This window comes from Montipora capricornis, chromosome 5 (genome assembly GCF_036669925.1).
Source record: "Montipora capricornis isolate CH-2021 chromosome 5, ASM3666992v2, whole genome shotgun sequence".
Classification (NCBI taxonomy): domain Eukaryota; kingdom Metazoa; phylum Cnidaria; class Anthozoa; order Scleractinia; family Acroporidae; genus Montipora; species Montipora capricornis.
In genome coordinates, this window is record NC_090887.1 from 2,842,394 (window position 1) to 2,866,147 (window position 23,754).

Here is a 23,754-nt window from a genome sequence, read left to right on the forward strand (position 1 = left end):
AAAAGGTGGCTAAATTTCCTAGTTTACTCGAGCAAATTAAAACAATCACACAAAAATTGTAACGCAAAAATTGCTCGTATGGACGGGGCTTTACACATCTGCTGTCACGCGATCACGGGTTTTGACGGGTTGTGATTGTTACCCATAGCAACGCCTTAACCAGACAAAATACCGCGAGCTGTTGGCACAGCGGGCTCAACAATTTCGAACGATCCAAAGAAGACTGTTGACAAGATTCAAGGACAAAACCCCAGCACCACTTGCAAACCTCGATACTTTACTGGATGGCACTTATAGACAGGTACGCGGAAGGAAATGATGATATGATCGCGTCAGGTTGTGCAAATTCCTGTTGCTCCCCCTCTCGCTTTTATAAAAAATTCTAGTATCGCAAGTAAGGGCGACTAATCTGAAAACGTGATGCGCTCGTGTGAAAATCAGGGATAAAATACGCAACAAAATAAATAATTCAGAAGTACTTTATTTCAGATGTCTTTACTGTTTATCAGTTGTGTCCTAGTTTAATGTGCAACGTGTCATTTTTACATTACAAGTCGTAGTAGTCTAAGACAACTCAAGCCCAGCTTATGACGAGAAAAGTTGTTCCGTCTTGAGGTTTCTTCCCTTCCTCAGTCACGCGTTAGCAACAAGGAGCTTTTCCTAGTTTTACACGGCCAGTTCTTGGCTCAGTTAAACGGGGCAACCTTTTTGTTACGTAAACGCTTGCTAAAACTTCCGTCGTCTAGGCCGCGCCATTACGCAACTTCAGACGTTTAGTTTGCGTCGCGTGCCATATTTCCCGTATTTATACTATGCTTATGGAATGGCTTAAACATTACGAAACTGAAATGCACTTACGCCCATTTCTTTCTCGTATTTAACCTACGTAAAGAAATCTCTGGAGAAAAATCCTGTTAGATCAAAAGCAAGAAGACTCATGGTAGAGATTTAACATGGTGTTTACAGAAGACGTCAGGATGAAACTTGTGTTTTGTCAAAAGTCGAAGAAACTTGTTTGATTTTAGCTCTTTTTTTTTTTTCGAGAACAGCAAATGGTTTGAACCCAGGGGAGTGGAGTAAGATTGCCCGAGTGAGAGTAGTCCTGAAAAGGACTTCAGCCGGTGACCTTGAATTATGTTAAGCGGACATCATCTTCAGAGTCAAGCCGCTTCCGCTTCCGTGCCCGCTTCAGCTGACAAAATCATAATCTGCAACTATTACTCACACTTGCTGTTTCCAACTCAGAGAAAGCCTTGTCTTCCTTGACTGGCTTTTTGAGAGTATCTAATGTCGCCCGCCATGGAAAAACCGTATCATTATATTATTTTGTTTGGTGTTAGCGGACACTTCCGCGCTAACTTTGCAATCGGAAGATTCATTTTACCACCTATCTCTTAAAAGCTGTCACACTTGTCAAATATGCAAATGAAGCGGTGGGAATCGAAAAGGCGGTCAATCCTGGTCAGCGGTTCTCCCCTCGCTGCTGTCGCCCCTCGAAATCTCTTACGCTCCGCAACTTCATAAGAGAGAAAGAAGAGTTATAATCAAATATTCTTATGGTTTTCATGACAAGCATCATCCTACCGTTTGCCAATTCACGTCAAAACGATGTTATATCTCTCACAAAATTTAGTATTAAGCTTAGAGCTTTGAACTGTGGGTAATTTTATTCTCTCCCAGCTCTTAGCGCTTGGCGAGGCCGAGGAGGAGTGTGAACGAGGAATTGAAGCGGCCGCGAGTAACTTATCCTGCGGGACACGACTGGTGAATTTTCTTATCAAGTAAGTCTGGTGTGGATAAGAGCGTATATGAACAGATAATTCTTCTTTTCGTCATATGTATGTTATATACACTGTTAGTCGTTGCATTTTTTTCCCATAATTTCTGTCGCTGTTGAAAAATGCTTGTAAAATTTAATCAAAATCTTGTCGCAGGTTATGGACGAATATGTCTGACAAAGACTTCGAAGTTCTTCAAAGTGCCCTCTCCCCTGAGGTTTCTGAGTCAGAAGATCAGGTACGTGTGGCTTGCTAGTGTTTGTAAGAGCTTTTTTTCTTATTTTCTTACCATGGAGATATGTTCCAGCATAAAGGACGATCCTCAATCACAAAAGAAATCGTTTGATTAGAGCGAGTTTCAAACGAGTGTCGTAAAACCAAAACCAAAGTAATTACTTTGGCCAATCAAAAAGGACGGAGACAATCCAGTAAACCAATCAAAACTCTAAGTAATTGCACGGAGCCGACACAAAAGCGCTGGAAAATGTGCACGCGCGAGCCACGATTTGTTTTGGTTTCACTTTTTATTGGTGAACTTTGAACCAATCACTGAGTGAAATAATGCAAACCAAAGCAATTCGCTATAATTACTTTCGACACTCAATTAAAACGGCTCTAAGGGTGCCTCTAATTTCAAAACACATTTTTTGAAAAGCTTATTTTTACCGGGTGCTCTTGCATGAAAACCGCTGAGATCTCTGAACCCCAGGCGCGATGTGACTGGTCCGACTGTCACGTAAAATTTGATCAAATGGGTGTAGAAAAATTTTTGCCTGTATAAACTTGATACAATTATCTCTTTTTTTTCTGTTACCAATTTGATCCCTTCATTTTTATGGAACGACTTTTGTCTGGTTTTTATTGTTTTTATTTTGGTTGTTAGCTTCCTACACTAAAAACGCTCCAATACTAAAATATCGATGAGGGTTACGTTATTTCTTTACGTATTAGGGCTGGGAAGAAATCACAGACGCTGCCATTACGCACCTATTGCGGACCTGTCTGGCCAAAAGTGCCAAGGACCAAGCAGGTTGGTATTCCCCTCGTCATTGATGTTAGAATGACTTTCGTATGACCTTGAAAAAGTGTTCGCTATTTGTTTCACGGCCGATGTTTGACAAGATTAAAACAAAGCTTCTCCTTATTCCAGAAACTAGTATTAACGGCTGACGTTCTCTCGAAAACTTCAGTGTGGTCATTTCACGTCGCTGTTTTGCTGACGACGGCAAAGAAATAGACAAGAATGAAAAGATGAGCTTGCAAAGCGTGCAAAGCTATTGCTTTTGCTCACCAAATATGCAAATTTGCAACGTTCTCGTTGCTGTCGCCGTTGTCGTTGTTATCCACCACTAGCCACCGACACTGAGGTGAATAGCTGTTAAATATTCTACGTCATTCATTTATTCAACTCTTACAGGTTATAACTCGAGTTCACAAGTGACCAGCTCCCAGTTGGTTTGATAGCTCAGCCCTGGTTATTTATTTTTGCAAGAAGTTAACCTGGGTTAAGCCTGCGATCCAATCGAAAACGTCACAGCTGTCATTTTGGTGTACAGAACAATGCATTGAAATGTCTTTTGTGAATTTGACCATTTTCTATTGTTTTGTACAGCAACATGACCTTCTCGTCACGTGGATGCAAACCTAGAATTGGAGATGTTTTACTAACGTTAACTTGTTGCGGTCTTTTCTCTGTTCTTAGTGGGTATTTCAGGGATGAAAATTCCCAAGGATACTAGCAAGCTGAAAAAACACATTGCGCTAATGTGTGATAGACTTAATAAGGGAAGCAAGTTAGACTTGTCATCTCAACTTGGGGAACCCCTTGTACAACAGCAACAACAGAAGGCTGTGGCCCCCCTGGAACCACTTAGCGAAATGCAGGAAGAAGATGATGAAACAGGTTAGTTGCGGAGACCACTAGGGGTGGGGGGTTGGGAAGGATACTCTATAGATTTGTCCAAAAAGTTTGGAAAATTCATTTTCTACCGATGATTTCGATGTTTTCACAAGCGACGACACCAGAGATGGCATCGTGATCGGAGCAGTACTTCGTTACCGCCGAGTGAATCAAACATCCGACATTCGCAGTCGTAAGGCAATTCATAAGCAGTCGTGCCTCTCACGACTTTGCGGTATGGGAGTCCTGTGAAAAATGATTAGGTATGATTGCACTCAAACGAAAACCTCTGTTGCTTTGTAGATGGTTCGTCTTCTATCACCGACGAAAGCCGTTCCTCGGAAATCTCCGACACGGAGTCGGTAACGAGTATCAGCAGCGGCAAGCACCCAGCTCGCCTACCGCAGCTTAATCATGCCAAAAAAACGCTACCAGACTTCAACAAACGAGTCTTAGTGAATCCGGGGTCTGAAGAGGAAAGCATGGTGCTGAAAGGAATTGGTGAAGCAGCCATGACGAATGGCTTGTCTGAGGGTCATGAAAGGGCGTTGTAACTCAATATGTCACGAAGTCTATCGAAATTGGACCCCAGCCGTTCTTGAGTATGTGTTCAAGAAGCATTTGTGTCAAAACGTTTGCTGAAAAACACATGTGACGTAACGCAATTCTTAACCCCACATGCCACCTAAGGTGATTCAGTCGAAAAGAGATCGTGACAATGGGTACTTCCTGTCCATTTTCCGAGTTCGTTTATCCGCTACAAGTTCTCTGGCGGGAAAAACATCCCCTTCCTTGTCCCATCTCCGCAACCATTGGTAGAAAGAGAGATAGATCATGCTACTGTAAGTGAATTTGTTACTCAAATCCAGCGTGACTGAGGTCACACTGCTTGCACTCCTTTCTTCAGCGATTGGCATTGGCTGTGCCCTTGTCGTAAATAGTTACTGATGAAGGGGTACTAGTTCTGTAAAAACTATTTAATGTACAGTAAAATATCCAAGGATGCCTCGCCAGGCAGTTCCCCTTATTTGTATTATAAAGATGTTATGAGATTTAAGGTATAATTCACCTGTTATTCATTTCAATTTTTGCAGTCCACACTAAATTGGGTCGTTTGGATGCCGAGTTCATCATCCATGTGAATCTTTAGGGACACAATTACGCGTGTTAAGCATCATTTTAAAGTTTACTTTACCTTTGTTTTTTTCGTTGCGAAGACTATAATGCAAGTCATAAGTGTTGGGACACTTGACATATTGGCAAACAATTCCCCCCCCCCCCCCCTTTACAGTTTTGCATTTTAATAGTTTGAGAAAGCAAGACAAGGCCCGACATCTTTCAACATTCTTTGGGGAGGGGAGGGGGTGTGTGGCTAAATTCTTCATTTAGGCAGCGTTTACACGAACGCGGTTTCATTTGTAACCGCATCGTTTTCGATGCGATTACGCCTTCTGTTTACTCGACACCGATCGAGACCGTTGGCGAAACCGGGTCTATTTGAAAACGCTGCGAAAAGTGGAGCGTTTTCGAAACGATACGGTTTCGTCTGTCGTGTAAACGGCGACACTGCATCGATTTAAATACGGTTAGTATTTTGGCGCGAGATTTTGCATTGTTCTATTAAAAATGTTGAATTTAGCGCGTAGTGGAGCGCTCGCTTATACCATCGCGAGTTTGATTTTCTGGCGTAAACGATTCTGTGTGAACACTTCCAAACCGCATCGATTTTGACGCGGTGTCGAAGTAATGAAACCGTGTCGATGTGAAACCGCGTTCTTGTAAACGCTGCCTTAGACTAAAATGTTCAGTTTCAAAGGGATAGAGCTGTTAAATTTGCATACAATTAGTTTGTGCAGTTGTTTGACAATTGTGCCATGGACTTATGACCTGCATTGTACCTCTCACTCTCTTTTACGGGCTCGTGCAATTTGTAGTCTGAAAAATTTACAAGTGCTTATTCAAAGCAAATTGCATAAGGAATCTTATGATACTCATTTATAATATACATGAAAAAAGGAAGACAAATCAGAATAAGTGACGTTTTGACGGCACGCGCTTTAGTTTTTCTATAAAGTTCATTCAACTTTACAGTTGTGTGCTTAGTTACTTGGCCGCTTTCCATTGTAGCATGATAACAACATTAACATAAGAAAGGCAGGAAGGTCTGTATTATAACAAGGTCAATCCCAGCCTCACTTTCATTTAACGGCCAGGCCCGGGTTGCTCGAAGCATGCTTAGCGCTAACCAGCGTTAAATACCATGGAAACCTATGGGTTTTGATACCTCTCAACCAACGGTTAGCGCTAACCATGCTTCGAGCAACCGTCCCCAGGTGTCTAAGCACATAACTGTAAAAAGGTCTATTCTTGGATTTCACATTACGTCACGGCCGCCATGTTGGTGTCCTCAAACAATGAAATGACGGCCATGTTGGTGTTCCGATCCAATCCTCCGGGAATTGAAAGCTATTATTATGCTAACGTCTTCTTTTGTTTTCGTTGAAAAACATGGCTGCTGATCACGTGAGTGAAACCCAAGAATTCGTCAAAAGATCGTTGTAAAGTCGTTCAATTGTAAACTTGGAAGCATGCATTTGTAATGTGCACTCGTGTTACAAATTTTCACCTGGGCTGCATGAGAACTGCACTCGTTTTTAGCCGTTTAGAACTGAGTACTTTTTTCAGGATTATTATTAGTATCCAAACACCTTGACATACTGTCTCTCGTACGCAGACCCATATGTCTCACTAGCTCTTCCTTGGTATTGTTGGGTTTTGCGGAAAATCAATCGTGTATCTGCTGTAAGGGAATTTTTGCTGACGTCATTGTATTCATTTTGTTTCATTGACATAATACCAACTTTATTCATTCGATACAATGAAAGGAAGAGATGCCAGAGGTTATCCCTATACGAGGGTATCCGCTCGGATGTTACTGATCTAGAGTCGATTTTGATGAGGTAGGAAAACCGGAGTACCACCAGCAGAAAAACCCTCGGAGTCAGATTGAGATCGACTGAGACTCAGCCCACATACAACCTGGAGGCCAGAGTTGAACCTGGGTCACAAAGGGGGGAGGCGCGGTTGATAACCACTAAGCCATCCTGACGCATTAACATATGTGGTGAGAGCAATCGCCTCCGACCAATGTTGATTCCCAGCTAATAGTAGCCCAAAAACTCAGTCCTAAACAAAAGGCATCATCTCGAGGCTCTGGGGAATAGTAGGGCTTTGAGATAATGCGTTTTGTTTAGGACTGAATTTTAATATCTCGAAGTTGGGCTATTCCCCAATCCAGAGTTGCATCAAGTGATGTGTGATTAGAGACCTTTCGATTCTAGGACGAGAACGAGTACGAATTTTGACTGGCAGTTTTTAGCGAAGATACTTAAAAAATTTATAACCCGTAGGTTGCTCATTTGTTCTTATTGCTGTTACGTGGGCCTTTTTGCTGATCGAAAATGCCAAAACTGCAACCGTGTTGTTGACTTGTTTTGACACGACGACGTTTTTGCAAAACCTCGTACTAAAATGACAACTGTGTCACGTTTTTCCCGCCAAAATGACGCTGGTTTGCGCGCCCTCACTGTTGTTCTATGAGAAAATCTCGTACTCGTAGTCGTTCTCGTTCTAGAAGCTAGAGCTCCCTGTTGTTACGTGCTTTAGTTAGTTGATTCCTCTAAACCTTCCTTTTTGATATCAGAACTCACTATGCGTGTTCAAATTTCCTGTTGGTGTGCCTCATATTTTATTTAGCTGGACTGGTTATGAAGCTCTGGAAACTTCAAAAGTGAGCAAAATGACATCACGCTTCATGCTAATTCGATCATTAGCATGCGCAATCTCTTGTCCTCAGTTCACATCCGAGTTTTGAAGAAATTAACGGAAACTTTTTATTGGCTGTGTTTTAGAAAGATGGTGTGGTTTGTGCATGGGCTGGGCTAAAACAGCAAGGAAAAAAAAACAGAAACCTGTCGAGTATGGTGTGCACCGACCTAAACGTTTATACCTGTCTGTTTATATCTGCCCGTTTTGATCCTTCACTGACCTAGAGGCAAACTTCGGCAGCTTACCCACTCCACTTTTATTGTGATTAACTAATTGTAAATATTGTAAATCTCGAGATTGGGGAAATAAAGCTTATATTGAAAACTGTATACGATGGTGCTCTTGTCGTGGGCAGGGAGCGCTTTGGACATATGTTTAAAACACAGAATTTAAACGACGTATTTCTGAGTACAAATCTCATGCACGTTGTAATAGCCAACATGCATGTTGCCACCTTTCAGACACAGTCTTCGACACTTACTTTCTTACTAATTTGCCCTTTGGGCAACCAGTGTTTTTTTTTTTTTTGGTTGCCCATGACTTTTTTTCGGTTGCCTACCTTCTTAAGACCTGTTGTCCACTGAGTTAAATCTCAAAGGAGCTTGTAAAATTATCAGTTTTGTGTAAAATGGGTTTGACAGACCAGCGTGACTCCTGCTGTGTATCCATGGTGTTCTAGTAGCATTCACAGTTTTCATTTGACAAGCATACGTATCGTTAAGCGATTTCCCTTTCCTATGAGAGATCAAGGGAGATTCCTTGAATAACTAGCTCCCTGAGATTAGGCTGGTTTTGAATTAAATGCCATTTGTCCAATAATATGTTCTTTAAGCCTTTCAAAGCTTGTTGAAATTGTATAAAAAAAGGGTAGAATTTCAATATCAAAGTGCACTGTATGGTGGCGTATTTGGCCGCGGGAAAATTCTTTTCGCGCGGAAAAAGATGGCGTCTACGAACATATTCCTTTTTCCAATATGTTTCGAGGTTTTTACCAATATATTTTTAAAAGAAAAATGAATGTCAGAAAAGAGATGAAACGTAATTATTTTTTTATTGCGTTGGCAGCGACTGTCAAATCACTAGACGTAACTTTCTTCGTTGCAAATCAAATCGTTCCGCAAAATATAAGTCGAACAAAAAAATCTTGTTGCCCGATCGCGCAAATCTTAGAGTTATTTTACTTGCCCACGGATTTATTTCCCTTGTCCCGGGAAATCGGGCAAGCGTTATGAGTAGGAACAACTGTTATATCTACAACGTGGCTTCTTCAACGAGCATGCTAACAGACGAATTTTAAGCATGACATTTCTTTTCTTTTACGTTCTCCGGCGAATCGGGAAATTGAGGTGACCAAATCTCAAATTTTAAAGAAGATATAAACACACACGAAGAAAAGTCAATTTGTATCCAAGCGTTTGACGTCATTTGGAGTGTACTTCGTTGCAGACTTTCAACAAATGTTTTTCAACACAGTTTGGTTATAAATTCCAAAGTTTGGCCTGATGAGTGCTGTCCAGATCATAAACTTTAAAAATCATGTATTTAGTTATGTATCTGTAGATGCTATGTATTTTAGTTGTAAATGTAATGTCTGGAAGACATGGGCTCTTGTATAGTAATTCTGAAAAAGTTAATGCATGAATGTATGTTACCTTCAGCTGGGCGCATGCGTGCATTTTGTAATTTGCGACTCCAATGCTTACCATATGACAGATAAAATGACTTTTCCCTTCAATATATAAGCCAACGAAATGTTACGCTAAATTGTAATGACAAGGGTGGTCTGGAGCTGTGAGTAGGCGTGGGATTTGTCTTATATGGCTTAGGGGCCGACATATCCCTCCCTCAATGCCGTACCGGGAGGCGAGGTCGGTAGCAGAAAGCAGCGAAGGGCCAACTGCGTCCAAAAGCGATCGCACGGGCCGAAATCCCGGGATGACTCGTTTGGTACGACGCTCCAGCGCCACGTCTGGAGGTACTGCATTTTTCTCTCTTGTTTAAACATTCCGTCAGCGTATGCGTAAATGTTCATGCTCCCTCAATAAACCTAAAACAACCAGTTATGGTCGTAGCTAAGTTGCGGAATGCGCTACCTGATTTTATCCGTTCCACTTAGTTTACTGGTTTTAATCTAGAGAATCCAAGACCTAATTTTGTTCAGCGGTTTTCTCTTTAATAAATATAGGAAATAATTGACGCCTTATAATGTCCTGTGTACCAAGAGATGTTTGGAAAGACCTAGCTAACTATAAAAATGAGATTACACTTTCTGACGTCATGAGTTCAGTAACTGATATTTAATTACAGATCGACATATTTTACACGTCATCGGCATCATAAATAGCGCGTGTCATCCATAAGGACGGTGCCTACTAATTAAGAGGTATTTTTGCCCCGGTTTATGATTATGAGAAAATTCGGGGTAACCACGCACTTTTCAAAGATAATTGAGGAATACTATTTGTAAAGATCTTTAAAATACAAAGCAATTCAATTGCTTACCACACTGTTTTTTACAATGGCTGCAAAACTTCTCGCGCGATCATTGGCTAATTTTTATTGTCAATGAGCGGAAAGACACATAATGAAGCGATATTGCTCGCGTCAGATTGAAGTTTCTCGCATTGGATTATGGGCATATGGGGATTCGCTCTGATTCGCTTAACAAAAACTAATCCCATCAGAATTTTTTTGAAAAAAAGTATCTAAGCTAACCTCAGGCCTTCTCAGGCGCGCGGAGTAGAGGACTGTGCTTAGCGGACATGAAATCACATGTAATGTATTTGTACAATTTTTTGCTCAGTTTGACTATATAGACATACGAAGTTCAAGAGTAAAAGTCGGTTTTCCTGTTCAAATCACGCTTTCTTCTAAAGGAAATAAGTGGCCATTGCATAACGAAAACGAACCGGAGATTGATGATAATTAAGTAGATTCGTGGAGATGGACACCTCAAGCACATTTATTTGCAATTCAGAGTTTTATGCTATCATGCGAAGTAAGAAATAGTTCATCACGCTTACAGGAAAGGGTTTTTTAATAAAATAGAACGACATTTTTTGAAATACCTCCCATCGTTCGTTGCAGTACTGAATTTCCCTGCACAAGGACGTTGGAGGTTATTTTCATTAATAGCGTGACCTTGCAAGAGCAAAGCTTTGTAGGGTTCTGGGAACCTACAACTCCTCAAACATTTTGAAATGCGGAGAGCCTTAGAAGCTTAGGAATGCTCTTTCTTTAAAACAAATCGATATAACACTGAAACACTTGCGAAATGTTTATATTTGTGTTTGTAGTAAGGGAGAGGGGAGGCTAAAGCCATCCAACATCCACCCACTGCCCCCCCCCCACCCCCACCCCCCAAACTTCCCCTACTCCATCCTTAGAGAACTTGAGCAAGAACGACGACAACGCCGACAATAGCATCCGACGAGAAATTGTCAATTTTCTCCCTAAACATAGATACTGTTCATTCCAATTTTATTCCTTGCAACTTCACACATACGTTCTATGTCGGAATGACTTGGAATAATGAGGCCCTCCCAGGGAAGTACTTGTTGCCTTGTTCTCCAAATTGCTTTCAAACTTGTTCCCAGCTTTTTGATCCCTAAAATTGGTCCAAATTGTTTTTGTTCCCTAGAATATTTTGACATTGTTTACCTGTTCCCCAGTTCAAATTACCCATGTTCCTTTGTTCCCCCAAAACCCTGGCAGGGCCTCGATAATCGCGAAGTGATTTGCAATAACCGGAAGCTTTTTACAAAACGAACATAGCCGTCTTTGTCGACGTTGCTTAAGTTCGCTCGTGTCTCAGCTGCAGCAACTTGTTTTAACTACCACTCCACGCCAAATCTTCGCAGTACGAAGATGACTGGTTTTGACAAGAATGGATCCGCCAACAGGCATCAGGTGGGAGACTTAATGACAAATGCACAGCCTTGCCTCAGACTGGCGGGTTGAAGATGCTCTATGAATATAAAATGTCACGGTCATTAATAACTAAGCATTCTCGAAAAAGTGCTTAGGCCTGTTAAGTGTAGATTAGTACGTCAAACGAGAGTCCTTCTCCGTCAGAGTCCTTGCTCCCTTGTTGCCTTTAAATATTTGCTTGTGTTCCTTTGTTCCCGAAATTACTTTCAAACTTGTTTACAGCTTTTTGATCCCTAAAATTGTTTATGCTTCCTCGTTGACATTTTGTCATTGTTTCCCTGCCCCCTATTTCAAATTAGCCATGTTCTATTGTTCCTCAAAAATTCCTAGAAGGGACTCAAACGATGTACTTGAGCGCATAGCACGACCTGTTTGGTCTCCTTGTTTGTGATATAATCGTCGCAAGTGTCCCACCTGATTGTAGCGAATCCATTTTTGTCACAGCCGAAGATAAATACTAGAGTAATGTTATGTACATCAATCCTTTCTCGGGACACACTAACATTTTCGAGCTAACTTTCGGGCGGTCAGAATAAAAAAAATAACAACAAACCAACCATTTACCGGTTACGAAAATTCTTGCTACTCGTATCACTATTTAAGTGAAATGCAATATAATAAGCTCACATTGAACAGTGGTTATGGACCTTATTTTATGACATTTAAATTTTGGTATTTACAAAAAAAAATCTATAAATTTTACTGGTATAAAAGAGGCCTCCTCTTGGCCTCTGTGGGATACAAGTTCTCTTGAATTCTTGTAAAATGTCTGTAGTGAGGGTAATTAACTTGACATCTTAATTAACTTTGGATCCTCTCCGCTTATGGTGGAAGAGATCTTTCCTTCGTCCACTTTGAATTTGTGGTCTCCTACATTTCGATCTTTGTGGACTGAGCCTTGCATGTGTCTTTTAAATACATTCCGTTTGTCAGATTTCTACGTGAACGTGACTGATTCTTCATTTTGAGGTGATAATTATAATGACCAGTTCCTGGGAGTATGACTGACTTGACTAAATTAGCTGTCCTATGCTTTGTCCCTTTTCTGTGGTATCAGCGACTGGTGATTTTTTGAGCTGATGGCCGCTATTCGTAGCCTCCCTTGTATTTGAGACAGCTATAGAAAAAAAATGAAACATGATAAATGCTCTTATACTTTTCTCGCTAAGGCAGCTACAGATACAACGTAAATGTTGAAACCAATTGCACGACCGCGTAAAAGGTAGCATCGAGGACCAAACGACTGAACCCGGCCTTCTTTCGAAGACATCTCTTCCGCGCGTATACCCTGGTAAGAGAGAGAGAGAGAGAGAGAGAGAGAGAGAGAGAGAGAGAGAGAGAGAGAGAGAGAGAGAGAGAGAGAGAGAGAGAGAGAGAGAGAGAGAGAGAGAGAGAGAGAGAGAGAGAGAGAGAGAGAGACACCCTGGCATAATCTGATCACGGGGTCGACATATAGTTTGCATCTTATTTTTGATTAAGGTAAGATGGCCAAAGAAAAAAAGTATTTAAGAGATGACAATTGCGGGGGCTCACAGCAACGAATTAGAATATTTCCAAATTCTTTAGTCTGGAAAAAAAAACAAAAAAATATGCATTCACACCAAAGAGTAAAATGTTTCGATTAACGACTATTCAGTTTGATTACTTATTTTTTTCATTCGGGGTTGCCGTAGGGAAACCAAGAGTAAGCTGCCTGTTTGTACCCTGTGTAAAGGTTACAACGAATCGCTGCTTTCAGTGGAATGTCAAGAAAAACTCCTTTGAATATTTTAATCAAAAATCTCTTTCACTTAAGTAGTTCCCCCCCCTCCTTAGTACAGAGCTGGTCATGCAGAGGAAGTGTGGCCCAGTGGTTAGGGCGCTTGCCTTGAGATCCGGAGATCCCGGGTTCAAGACCCGCTCTGACCACTCGTTGAATTTGTTCCTGGTAGTCCCTGGTTCAACTTCCCAGCCGCACTTGTAAATAGCCAACTGGTTTGCCTCCAGCCAGTTGGGATTCTTAACAGTTGTTGTTGTTGTTGTTGTTGTTGTGTTCCGTTGTTTCGTTGTGTTTCATTGGCCCTGAAAAGCCCATATGGGGAACGGTCAATTAAGTATGTATTGTATTGTATTGTATTGTATGCAGCTTTACACAATTCGAGAAAAACAAATCTCGGAATTTTTTTACTTAATTTCCGATTTGGTAAGGACCGCTCGTAGCGTAGTGGGTATCGCTCGCTGACTGCACTCTAGCTCTCCGGGATCTAATTCCAGTGCGTGCGCTCCAAAGTTCACTCAGCTTTCCATCCATTCTTGGTGGGTAAAATAAGTACTAGTATTACTGGGGACAAGTTGTGCATGCAACGGGATTGCAGTGGCGCCTACCCCTCCCTGCCGTAAGTTGCAACCCGTGTATTCTGTGTATTGCCATGAAACTGCATTCTGTTTATCATTCGTTCATTTATTTTGATATTGGAATGGTATTTACTGAGTGCCACCGTGGGCTCACGGTCAAGAAAGGAGTTGTGTTCCTGTTCCAAAATAATTCCAGAATGAACTCATAGCGAGGAACAAAATGTCGCTCGTTTCCAGCAGGGTTGTATGTGTGCTCCTTGCTAAGGCGCAATTTGGCGTAAAATAAAGTAGAATATAGGGGAAAAGTTTTCTTTTCTGACCTGCGCAGGACATTTCCAAGACTGAATGCACTTTGTCTTTTGATTGTTCCACACGGTACCCGCGGGACATCTGCAACCTGCTACGCAAGATCTGCTGGGACACGGGACGCTTACGTCATCCTTGTTTTCACACGTCCGCTGACAGGTAGGAACGCAGTCATCAAATACAGCACCGCCCTTGCAGGATACTCCTTACAATCCGAAAAAAGACACTTAATGCTTATGCTTTTTTTAAAAGCACTTACTTGTGCAGTTCAACTAGACGAGTTGCTTGCGCATGGTTATCACAGGTAACGGAGCTACAAACTTATAAGCACCGTCTTTTGAGCAAGAAACGGCGGACTGACGTGGAGCGTTTTAGGGTTTAGGGTTTGTGTACCGCACAGATCACAAATTCTCGTGGCGGTTTACAATTCTGTCTCTGGGGTGAGATCGGACGTCAGCTTGTCAAGGCGCCTCCGGCAGTCGCTAACATTCCATATTTGATCTCACCCAATCGCCCACCCAACCCATGCATGTATGTGAAATGAGGACAGACCACAACACCAAGGGCTTACGATTTATAGCCCTTATCCGAGAAGACTCCAACCATTTGCGGATGTGATTACAAAGGAATCACTTTCTCCTCAGTTATTTTAATTCCCCGAGTGTAGGTGTGGCCGGAAACGAACTCACGGCGACCTCCTGCGTGGCAGCCTGGTGCTCAACCATCTGAGCCATCCGACGGTGCACGTTTTCGTCCTTACTCCGCGTTGATGCTACTAATCACACAATTTATTAAGTGAAATCGCCGGATACGATTCCCTCATATATATACAACCAAAAGGCCCGTGCTTAATAGGCATATGAAAAAGATCAACCAATGAGAAAGAGATCAACAGTTAAGAGTTAAATTTCGTGTTGTCACATGTGCAGGAGATCATATTTTGAATACTAACCACAAGTGTTTTTCCTGCCCCAGGTCACTGAGATTCCTACACGCCTACACGCACGCGCGTAAGCCATCAGAGCCTCACATTCGCATCTTCTTCCAGAACATTGACAGACGTCCGAGATGCAACCCCAGAAAAACGCATTAGGCTTGACCCTCTTGTGGCAATTTGCGAACTGTTTTTTGATTGGCCAACAGCGCTTGTGCGCGCGCCAATAAACTCGTAGCCTTCCTGTACATGTTGACACTGTAGAGTCCATGGGCTGTGCAGGTGGCTTCTCACACCCGTGACTCCGTCTGCCCAGTGACCATCCTTCTCCAAACTCCTGCGCAGATGAAGCAATTCTGCCATTCTTCACCATGAAGTCATCTGCAGAATCGCCATTGAAGTTTCCACATAGTCCGCAGGCTTTTCCCATGAAGCGTTTTGGTACTTGAATCTCGATGAAACCGTTGCCGTCCCATTGCACCTGTCGATTAAAAAGTCGGCATAATGATCTGTGGCGTATTAAGCCAGCGTTTGTTCTGTGAATCTGCGCATTAAAATGCCCAGTTGAAATTACGACCCCCATTTTGCAAAACATATAAAAACCCGGATATGATTGGGTTTACGATCGTTGCTGAGCAACCATCGTTCCTTGCCCTTCTCCCGAGGAAATTCGATTTGAAAACTCCTACCACTGTAATTGAAGCAACCCGCTCAGTCAACTGCTTCATGTATAGGACACCTCAGGTAACTTATATCAGGAACTAGATCTTGATCAACTCTTTCGCAGTGCTACCTTAGGCTTGGATTAGAACAAGCCATTTTCGAAAGATCAATTATTTAGCTTGATAGTGAGGCAGTGAGGACAAAAATAATAGAAACACGTTGGAATGAATGTGAAAAATATTTGCATATTATCCGCTTTCCTTTGTCTTTGTTCTCAGAACCTCTCTTTCAAGCTGAATTTTAATAACTTGTATCGAAAAAGGCCTATTGTTGGTTTTCACTCACGTGATCAACAGCCATTTTTTCAACGAAAACAAAAGAAAACTTTTGCATAATAATAGTTCATTTCGTCGGGGCTCCAACATGGCGGCCGTGACGTCATATGAAAACCGAGAATACATTACACGCGCTTCTATAATTCTGTACATTTAATGTGCAGAAATATACTAAAATACACAAAATCGAGCATTAATTTTAATAAATTAGAACACTTCGCCAAGAAAAAAGGGAGTCTTAAGTCTACTTTTTAGGCCTGCTAATCCCTCACAAAACCGCGTTCATATAACCCTCTTTTACAATGGCTGCCACATAAAAGATTCTTTCGTTTGAATTCTAATAAGCCTTTGTATCCTCGCTACGACAAGTCAAATGGGCCATTTCCGAGTTGCTGTTGGTCTCGGTTTCGAAGTGAGTCTTGGTGCTCAATTATTGTAAGGGAAATGAGTTTGATTTGCATAAGAATACGCAACTTATTTATATTTGAATGGTTGTGCACCAGGACTCGTTTTGAAACTGAGATATGCAGCAACTCGGAAATGGGCTATTCAAAAGAATGTTTGTTCCAAAATGAGGGTGGTAGGTCTATTTAACATCAATACAAAGAAATGTAAAGGTCGTCGATATTATTTGATATTATTTGATGAGGGCAGTGGGTGCAGATGTCATCTGTGTTCAACTTGACTATTTTAAACTATTATTCTTAGTTTTATTATCAGTTTTAATCACTTCTGTAGTTTTATTCTGATTGATAGGCTTTTTATCTTGTAAATATAGCAATTATTTAAATTTTATTTTGTACATAGTCTTGATGATTGTAACTTGTTTTTACTGTCCCCAATTAGAAGCGACGTTAAACCCTTGATGCCACATAAAGTTAGAGCCGTTTTCAATTGAGTGTCGAAAGTAATTAGCGAATTGCACTGGTTTTGCATTACTTCACTCAGTGATTGGTTCAAAGTTCTCGCGCCTCTTTTTCAACCAATCAGAAGTGAAACCAAAACCAATTGTGGCTGGCGTGTGCACATTTTCTCACGCTTTGTGTCGGCTACCTGTAATTACTTCGAGTTTTGATTGGTTTACTGGATTGTCTCAATCATTTTTGATTGGCCAAAGTAATTTACTTTGGTTTTGGTTTTACCACACTCCATTGAAACTCGCTCTATTCATTCATTCATTCATTCATTCATTCATTCATTCATTCATTCATTCATTCATTATGAAAGTGGTCTACAGGAAGGTGTTCCTTGCAGTCACGTGTTTTCGTCTCTTATTAACCTTTCCTTAAACCAGTCATTCATCATTCTTCAAATCTAATTCATGATCACTACTATAGAATCTTTGTCCATTTTCTCACCTGTACTCCAATCTTAGAGATTAGCGTGACCATGAAACTGCCTTTGACGATTTGAAAATGTGGCAGATGATAATAAGGAAGGTCGACGTCCGATTTGTTCACTTTTACTTGCAGATCCTTATGTAATACAATGACGGAATCACCCAAATGTATCGTGAGGGCCTTGGACCAAGCATAAACGTTGGAGTAACGCCGTTCATTGCGCATGCGTACAGTAAATTCGTTGTTAGCGCAGTCTGACGTCAGCTGATAGCGGCAAGTGCCATGAAAGTTGAACATTTGTCCATCAAATGTTTGGTAGTGCGGGTCTCCATACGATGTACAGACTCCGGTTTCTAAAAAAAGCAAAAAAAAACCAAAATTAGAACAGATTTCTATTAGAGAGGTTTTCAATTGAGTATTATAAAACAAATACAAAGTCATTACTTCGACCAATCACAGAAGGTGCAAACAGCGTAAAGAGACAATCCGAATTCGTAGAAATTCCGTGTAATTTGCTCAAAGCGCGGGAAAAATCGCGCGCGCAAGTAGCGATTGGTTTTGGTTTTCCTTCTCATTGGTTGATAAACTCGCGCGAGATTTTTAAACCAATCACTAAGCGTAGCAATTGCAATCGCGTAATTACTTTCGACAGTTATTTAAAAACTGCTCCATGCAAGTTTGAATTGGTTTCAAAACAAATGAACTTTGATCGATTCTGAAGTCTCTCTCTAATTTGCCTTCCGTGTTGTCGAAAACTCGACAACAAATGGAATTTGCCAGCAGTGCAACTACACAGATAAGTAGCTATTCTTCTCAAAATCGAAAGAAAAGAAAAAAATTCAAAAAAGGAGAAGAAACATTGTTATTACTGCGTACAAGCAAAGCCAATTTTGGAAATCAGCTTTTTCAATGAACTTAAGTCTTCAGATAATCCAATATTATCTTTAAGAGAATTCCATAAGTTAGGCTCTAAATATCTACTTGATTTAAGTCGATGTGATGTTGTGTTACATCTATGGAGATCATATGGTGTGGCACGTAAAAAGAAGAGATCCTTATTGTATGACGGAGCTACATCGTTTAGTGCTTTATACATTAATAAGACAATATTTTGAGTCTTCTATTATACAGCGTGGTCCCATTGGCCATCATTAATAATGATTGATAGTCCTTAGCCTTATTTTGAAAGCTACTCCGTAATGCTCGTTCGTTTAATTTTTCAAACTTATCCGAATCACTTTTAGAGCAAAAGTGCTACACAGTAGAACAGTAATTAAGATGTGAAAGAATAAAGGAAGTTGTATAACTTTAACTTGGCATCAAAAGGGATAAGGCGTTTGAATCTGTTCATGAAATGAAATTTATCGTCAATGGTAACTCCAAGTACTAAAATACAGTTTTCTTGTTTAGGGTCTTCATCCGCCACTTTGAACTTAAAATCAACAGAGGATCTTCCCAGACCTAGGCCAAAATTTTGGAACTTATGTGGATATGCCTTAATTAAGTGAATTATCAGAAAACCAGAATGAAGAATCTTTAAGGTCATCGTTAATAGTAGCCTCAATAGTCGATGGACATTTGTGACTAAAGTGGAATTGATTCTAATCTGCATTGGTATTTATTTGAGTTTTAGTAAAACGGGGGGTGATGATCATTAACAAAAATGTTGAAAAGAAGGGGGCCTAGGACGGACCCTTGTGGCACTCCTCTAGAGACTGCTGACCGGTCAGAAAAGCAGTCACAGATTTTAACACGTCTGCGTTCAAAGAGAAAACTTTCATCAAACCAATACTCTTAAACGCGAGTCCATTAGCAGCACGTTTGGCCAAAAAAAGGTCAAGTGGCAGACTATCAAAAGCTTTGCTGAGATCTAAAGATAGTACACCGACAAAGCGTTTGGAATCCAGTTTTCAATTAAATCGATGAGTGCTGTATCACATCCATGATGTTTACGGAATGCAGATTGACGACTAACTAATAGTACATTAAACCACTTATCAATCAATATAACTGATGGCAAATGCACTTTTCAAAGATAGCATCAAAGATTAGTACTACAGAGATGTGCCGGTAGATTATTTAACCCGTAGGCTCATAACATTTGAAAATTGGTGTAACCTGAGCAGACGTCCAAGCCATTGGCACACCCCCCTTGCGATTGCACGCATTTTAAATTAGTTCGGTTAGCAGAGCAACATTTGCTTTAGAAGTTAATTTAACAGCTAGAGCATTAATGTTGTCAAAACCAGGAGATTTGACGTCTTGAAAGATTCAATAATAACAGACACCATCAAGAGAAAAGAGCTGGTGACCTCGTCAAAGGTAAACGAATGGCCAGGAGAGTCTTGAATATCATGAAGGCCTTGCGAGTTTCTAGCAGAGTTCATGAAATTTCTAACAGACAAGATGCTTGTATGAGAGTCGAAATAATCTAAATTACTACAATCACTACAATCAAGATCAATATGAGGGTAGATGTTGACAAAATAGTCATTAAATATCCGTGCCAGTTGAGATCTGTCTTTAACTCACATTCCCATTCTCCAGTCTGAACAATGTCATCTGTTGACTTAGAACCTTTAGTATGCAAAAAAGGTTTGAACGTTCTCCAAAATTCACGGGGTTTCTCATTTGTATCCTTAGTTACATTTCGAAGGTGAGAGGCAATTGCTTTTCTTCTTAATTTGACGGTTAAGTTTCTTTGTTGTTTATAAGTTTTATAATTAAGGTGATCAGTAGAATATCCAGATCTTTTATATTTGCTCCATAGCTGCTTACGCAAGAGACTTGTTCTCCGAAGCTCTCGATTCATAAATGGCACCTGTTTCCCTTTGATCTTGAGGCTTTCTTTAAAGGAATGTGATCGTTAATTACATTGGTATACAGCTTCTGCCAGGCCCAATGAATGTCATCAATATCATCGAAGATATGAGCGATAGAAAATGGAGTATACCGGTAATTTAGATCTGTGATCAATTTTTCGCGTTCAAGATCCCTTGTCTATCTGTAAGTCAAAAACTTAGGTCGTGGTCGAGGAAGATGATATTTAAGTCGCCAAGAAAGACTACATCTTTTGCTAAGGTACATGTATTCTCCAAAATTAGTGCAAGCTCACTTGTCCACTCTGATTTTGTCAAGTTAGGGGGGGAGGGGGAGGGACAAGCAACTTAATTCACCCTTTTCTAAACTTTATAATTCAAATCGGGAAGGTATGGATATTTTTCTTTACTTACCCTCGACGCATTGCAGGCAGCATGATCCAGGTATCTGGCCTGGTTTCTTACCCTTCAGTGAAGGAAAAAAATCGGCAAGAAAAAAAGTAAATTAAGCGTTTGTCAATGTCCAGCTTTTGTGGTTTGAGCAAAGGCCTGTTTCTTGAGAGTTTTGAGAACTTTTCGGGCACGAAAAGTCATTTTTGAAACTGCTATCCGCGCAGTTTGGAAAGCTCGTCTTTTCACGGTTTTTCAAGAGTGATCGTGAAGACCACTCCGTCCTTATCCGAAAAGCCCAAGTCCTAGGGGCCCGAAAACTTTTCGGAGCCGAAAAGCCATCTGTGAAATTGCCAACCGCTTGTTTTGGAAAGCCGATCTTTTAACATGTTTTCAAGGTAACAAAAAGAAAAATAACTGTGAAGTTTGACGTCTTAAATCCTCTCCGTTCTTGAGATACGAACGGAATTGCGAAACCTGAAATTTCGGGACTTTCGAGAAACGGGCCCCAGGTCACAATATATTGATAAGGAGAGGCTACAAAGTATTAAATGTGGCGGCAATTCGGTACCATACTTATTTCATTTTAGTCATCGATATGTTACAGTCAGAAATTAAGGATGTTCCTGAATTCTGAGATTTAATTCGACGTGCATTAAGTGGAAATGTCGACTGTCCTCTCCATTTGTGAGGAGGATCACACAACATCTCAGCAAAGATCCAGGTCCATTGAGCAACGTTTGGTTTTAGAGGTGAGACTTTCGTTTTATTTCTCTCTGAATATTAGAATTATGCAGGTATTCTCATGTATCACTCTCTTCTTTTTATGCCTTGTTTACACTGTGTTTACACCGTGTTTTGTCTTCCTGTTGGGTTACCAGTGCACCTTCTGTGGTAGGCAATTGTTCGCCGCGAGACAATTCGCTTCCGTTTCACATACCAGATATGTGACCAGGCTTAATTTACTCGCCGAAAATATGCAACTTGCAACGTTTGCAATATTTTTGCTTGCGACTTTTTATAGAATGATTTCAATAGACTAAATCGGCAAACTCAAAGTACGTTGTAACCAAGTCAAATCTCCAGGGGTTAAGAGTCTTCGTCTATTGTATTTGCATTATAATGTAGCATTCACATTTAAATGATACGGAAATGTCTGGAACAATGCGTTTTATTCCCAAAGGGTTTGAATTGGACACAACATTGAGTTAGTCGATTTGGTCTATTCTGGACATAAGTGCCCAAGCTTACATGAAAGCTAACCATTTGCAACTCAAACTCCTCCAATCCCAAACACTTTCACTTAAATCAGCGATTAGACCTAAATTTGGTAGGCATTTACATAAACCAGGGCTTTTGACAGAGTCATTTCAAGTGAAGCTATGATCTTCGCAGTTATGAAGATCATAGCAGTCATTTCAAGTATTTACTCACTTCTGGACACTTTAAAGATTGTGTTGACTTGCATCTTTGATCGTCACATTTTGCAGTACCGTTCCTGCATTGGCAAGTCTGACAATCCCTCTCGAACCATGATTCGTTATGCTAACAAAAACAATAAAAGTAACAATGATTTTTTTTATACACAAGTGTAAAGTTAGAGTTAAAAACACAAAGGTATTTCCAAATGGTCTTGATAACAGCAACCAAACTAGTATACATAATAAAAATTGACACCTTTGATTCTGCATTAGTGTAACACATGTTTCGATCGACCATCTTTCATCTTTGTTTCCAAGTGCACATTACAAATTGCAAATTTGAAGTTACAGTCTTATATACATAAATAGATATACGTCATTTCATTTGTTAAAAAATCCATTGAAGTATATCTATTTACGTATAAAAGACTGTAACTTCAAATTCACATTGTAACGTCCTTTTGCAACTGAAGATGATTGACGGCCGATCAAATTAGCAAATCGAAAGTGGTTCAGCCTTGCCTGTACTCTTATCAACAGCGATATTTGCCATCACAGTGGTCAAAATGTTGTGCGCCTCGTGAGTCCACAACATTTAATGCCAAAGAAAGGGTTTATCTCAGTGCATGACCAAAATGATGACACAAAGAAAGAACTTTCTTGCAATATCATATGATGGGTTATTTCCCAAAATGAGCGTCCCTGATTGCTATTACATTGCGTGGCAAATTGACACGAGCATGACGTGATCAGCGTTGTCTAGACTCTTATCGACAACGTCAAATTAGCCAATCAGATTGTGAGATTACAAACAATTGTTGTAAAAATGTAATTTAATTTTTTGTAAAATTCTGTTGACGTATCTCTATTTATGTATATAAGACTCTGAATTCAAATTCACATTGTAACGTCCACTTGCAACTTGAAGGTGATTGATGGTCGATCAAAACACATATTGCAGAATCAAAGTTGTTGTCAATTTTTTTATGAATACAAATGGCAATATATTTTTGATAACTCCATTCATTACTGATCAATCTAGGTGACTAATGTTAGCACTTAATTAAAGATGTCTCTCTTGTGAAATCTAAATATTTTGTGTGATTTTGTCAAAAAAAGATCCTGCTCCCACTGCTCGGTACATACAAATGAAGGTATGATTCAAGTTTACAGTTGCCAGTTTTCACCCAGTTTTCACGCAGTGATGCCAATCACTGCTGCTGCTCTTCCAAAAGAAGGTATAATCTCCTGTTATAATGTACACATACATATACACTTGTTTGCTTTCTTCGCTGTTACAGTTTGGTAGCTGTTGTCACTACCGTAGTTAATGGCAACTAAAGTGCTATTACTGATTCTTGATCTGTAGTTGATGCTGTGCTAATGGAATTTGAGAGATTGAAGTCTACAAATAGAGCCAGTCAATTTTACCCAGTATTCTCCAATGGCAAATGACTTGCGCACTATGTTTTTTATAATAACATCCAGGCCAAAATTAATCAAAATTTTAAGAGCAAACTAAAAACATTCTCAGGCTGAGAGTCACTTAAGGTGACAAGAGGTGGAAGAAATGTAAAACTGTCGTGTAACAACACAATTAATTCAGAGCCAATGTGGCCCAGTGGTTAGGGTGCTTGCCCCGTTCAGACCACTTGTTGACTTTGTTTCTGGTAGTCCGTCGCTCGACTTCTAAGCTGCATTTGTAAATGGCCAACCGGTTTGCCTGACAGGCCAATTGGGATTCTTAGCAGTTGTTGTTGTTCTGTTCAGTTGATT

At 40.4% G+C, this 23,754-nt stretch overlaps 2 protein-coding genes across 5 annotated transcripts in view; one reads left to right on the forward strand and one right to left on the reverse strand.

Moving 5' to 3' along the window:
- LOC138049119 (protein PTHB1-like) overlaps window positions 1–4,738 on the forward strand; it is a 32,044-nt gene extending 27,306 nt beyond the window's left edge. Inside the window, exons 21-26 of one of the 2 annotated variants that reach the window (XM_068895244.1) lie at window positions 149–301; window positions 1,681–1,781; window positions 1,935–2,016; window positions 2,730–2,808; window positions 3,481–3,681; window positions 3,982–4,738. In XM_068895244.1, coding sequence (XP_068751345.1) covers window positions 149–301; window positions 1,681–1,781; window positions 1,935–2,016; window positions 2,730–2,808; window positions 3,481–3,681; window positions 3,982–4,232 — 867 coding nt within the window. In that variant the 3' untranslated portion in view covers window positions 4,233–4,738. The remainder of the gene's footprint in view (window positions 1–148; window positions 302–1,680; window positions 1,782–1,934; window positions 2,017–2,729; window positions 2,809–3,480; window positions 3,682–3,981) is intronic. The other variant, XM_068895243.1, reaches the window with a different exon arrangement.
- Window positions 4,739–11,995: 7,257 nt separating this feature from the next.
- LOC138049120 (BMP-binding endothelial regulator protein-like) overlaps window positions 11,996–23,754 on the reverse strand; it is a 31,533-nt gene continuing 19,774 nt past the window's right edge. For 2 of the 3 annotated variants that reach the window (XM_068895247.1, XM_068895245.1), the window contains exons 5-10: window positions 21,992–22,102; window positions 20,582–20,633; window positions 17,367–17,701; window positions 15,029–15,491; window positions 14,091–14,281; window positions 11,996–12,553 (exon numbers count right to left, since the gene is read on the reverse strand). In XM_068895247.1, coding sequence (XP_068751348.1) covers window positions 12,464–12,553; window positions 14,091–14,281; window positions 15,029–15,491; window positions 17,367–17,701; window positions 20,582–20,633; window positions 21,992–22,102 — 1,242 coding nt within the window. In that variant the 3' untranslated portion in view covers window positions 11,996–12,463. The remainder of the gene's footprint in view (window positions 12,554–14,090; window positions 14,282–15,028; window positions 15,492–17,366; window positions 17,702–20,581; window positions 20,634–21,991; window positions 22,103–23,754) is intronic. The other variant, XM_068895246.1, reaches the window with a different exon arrangement.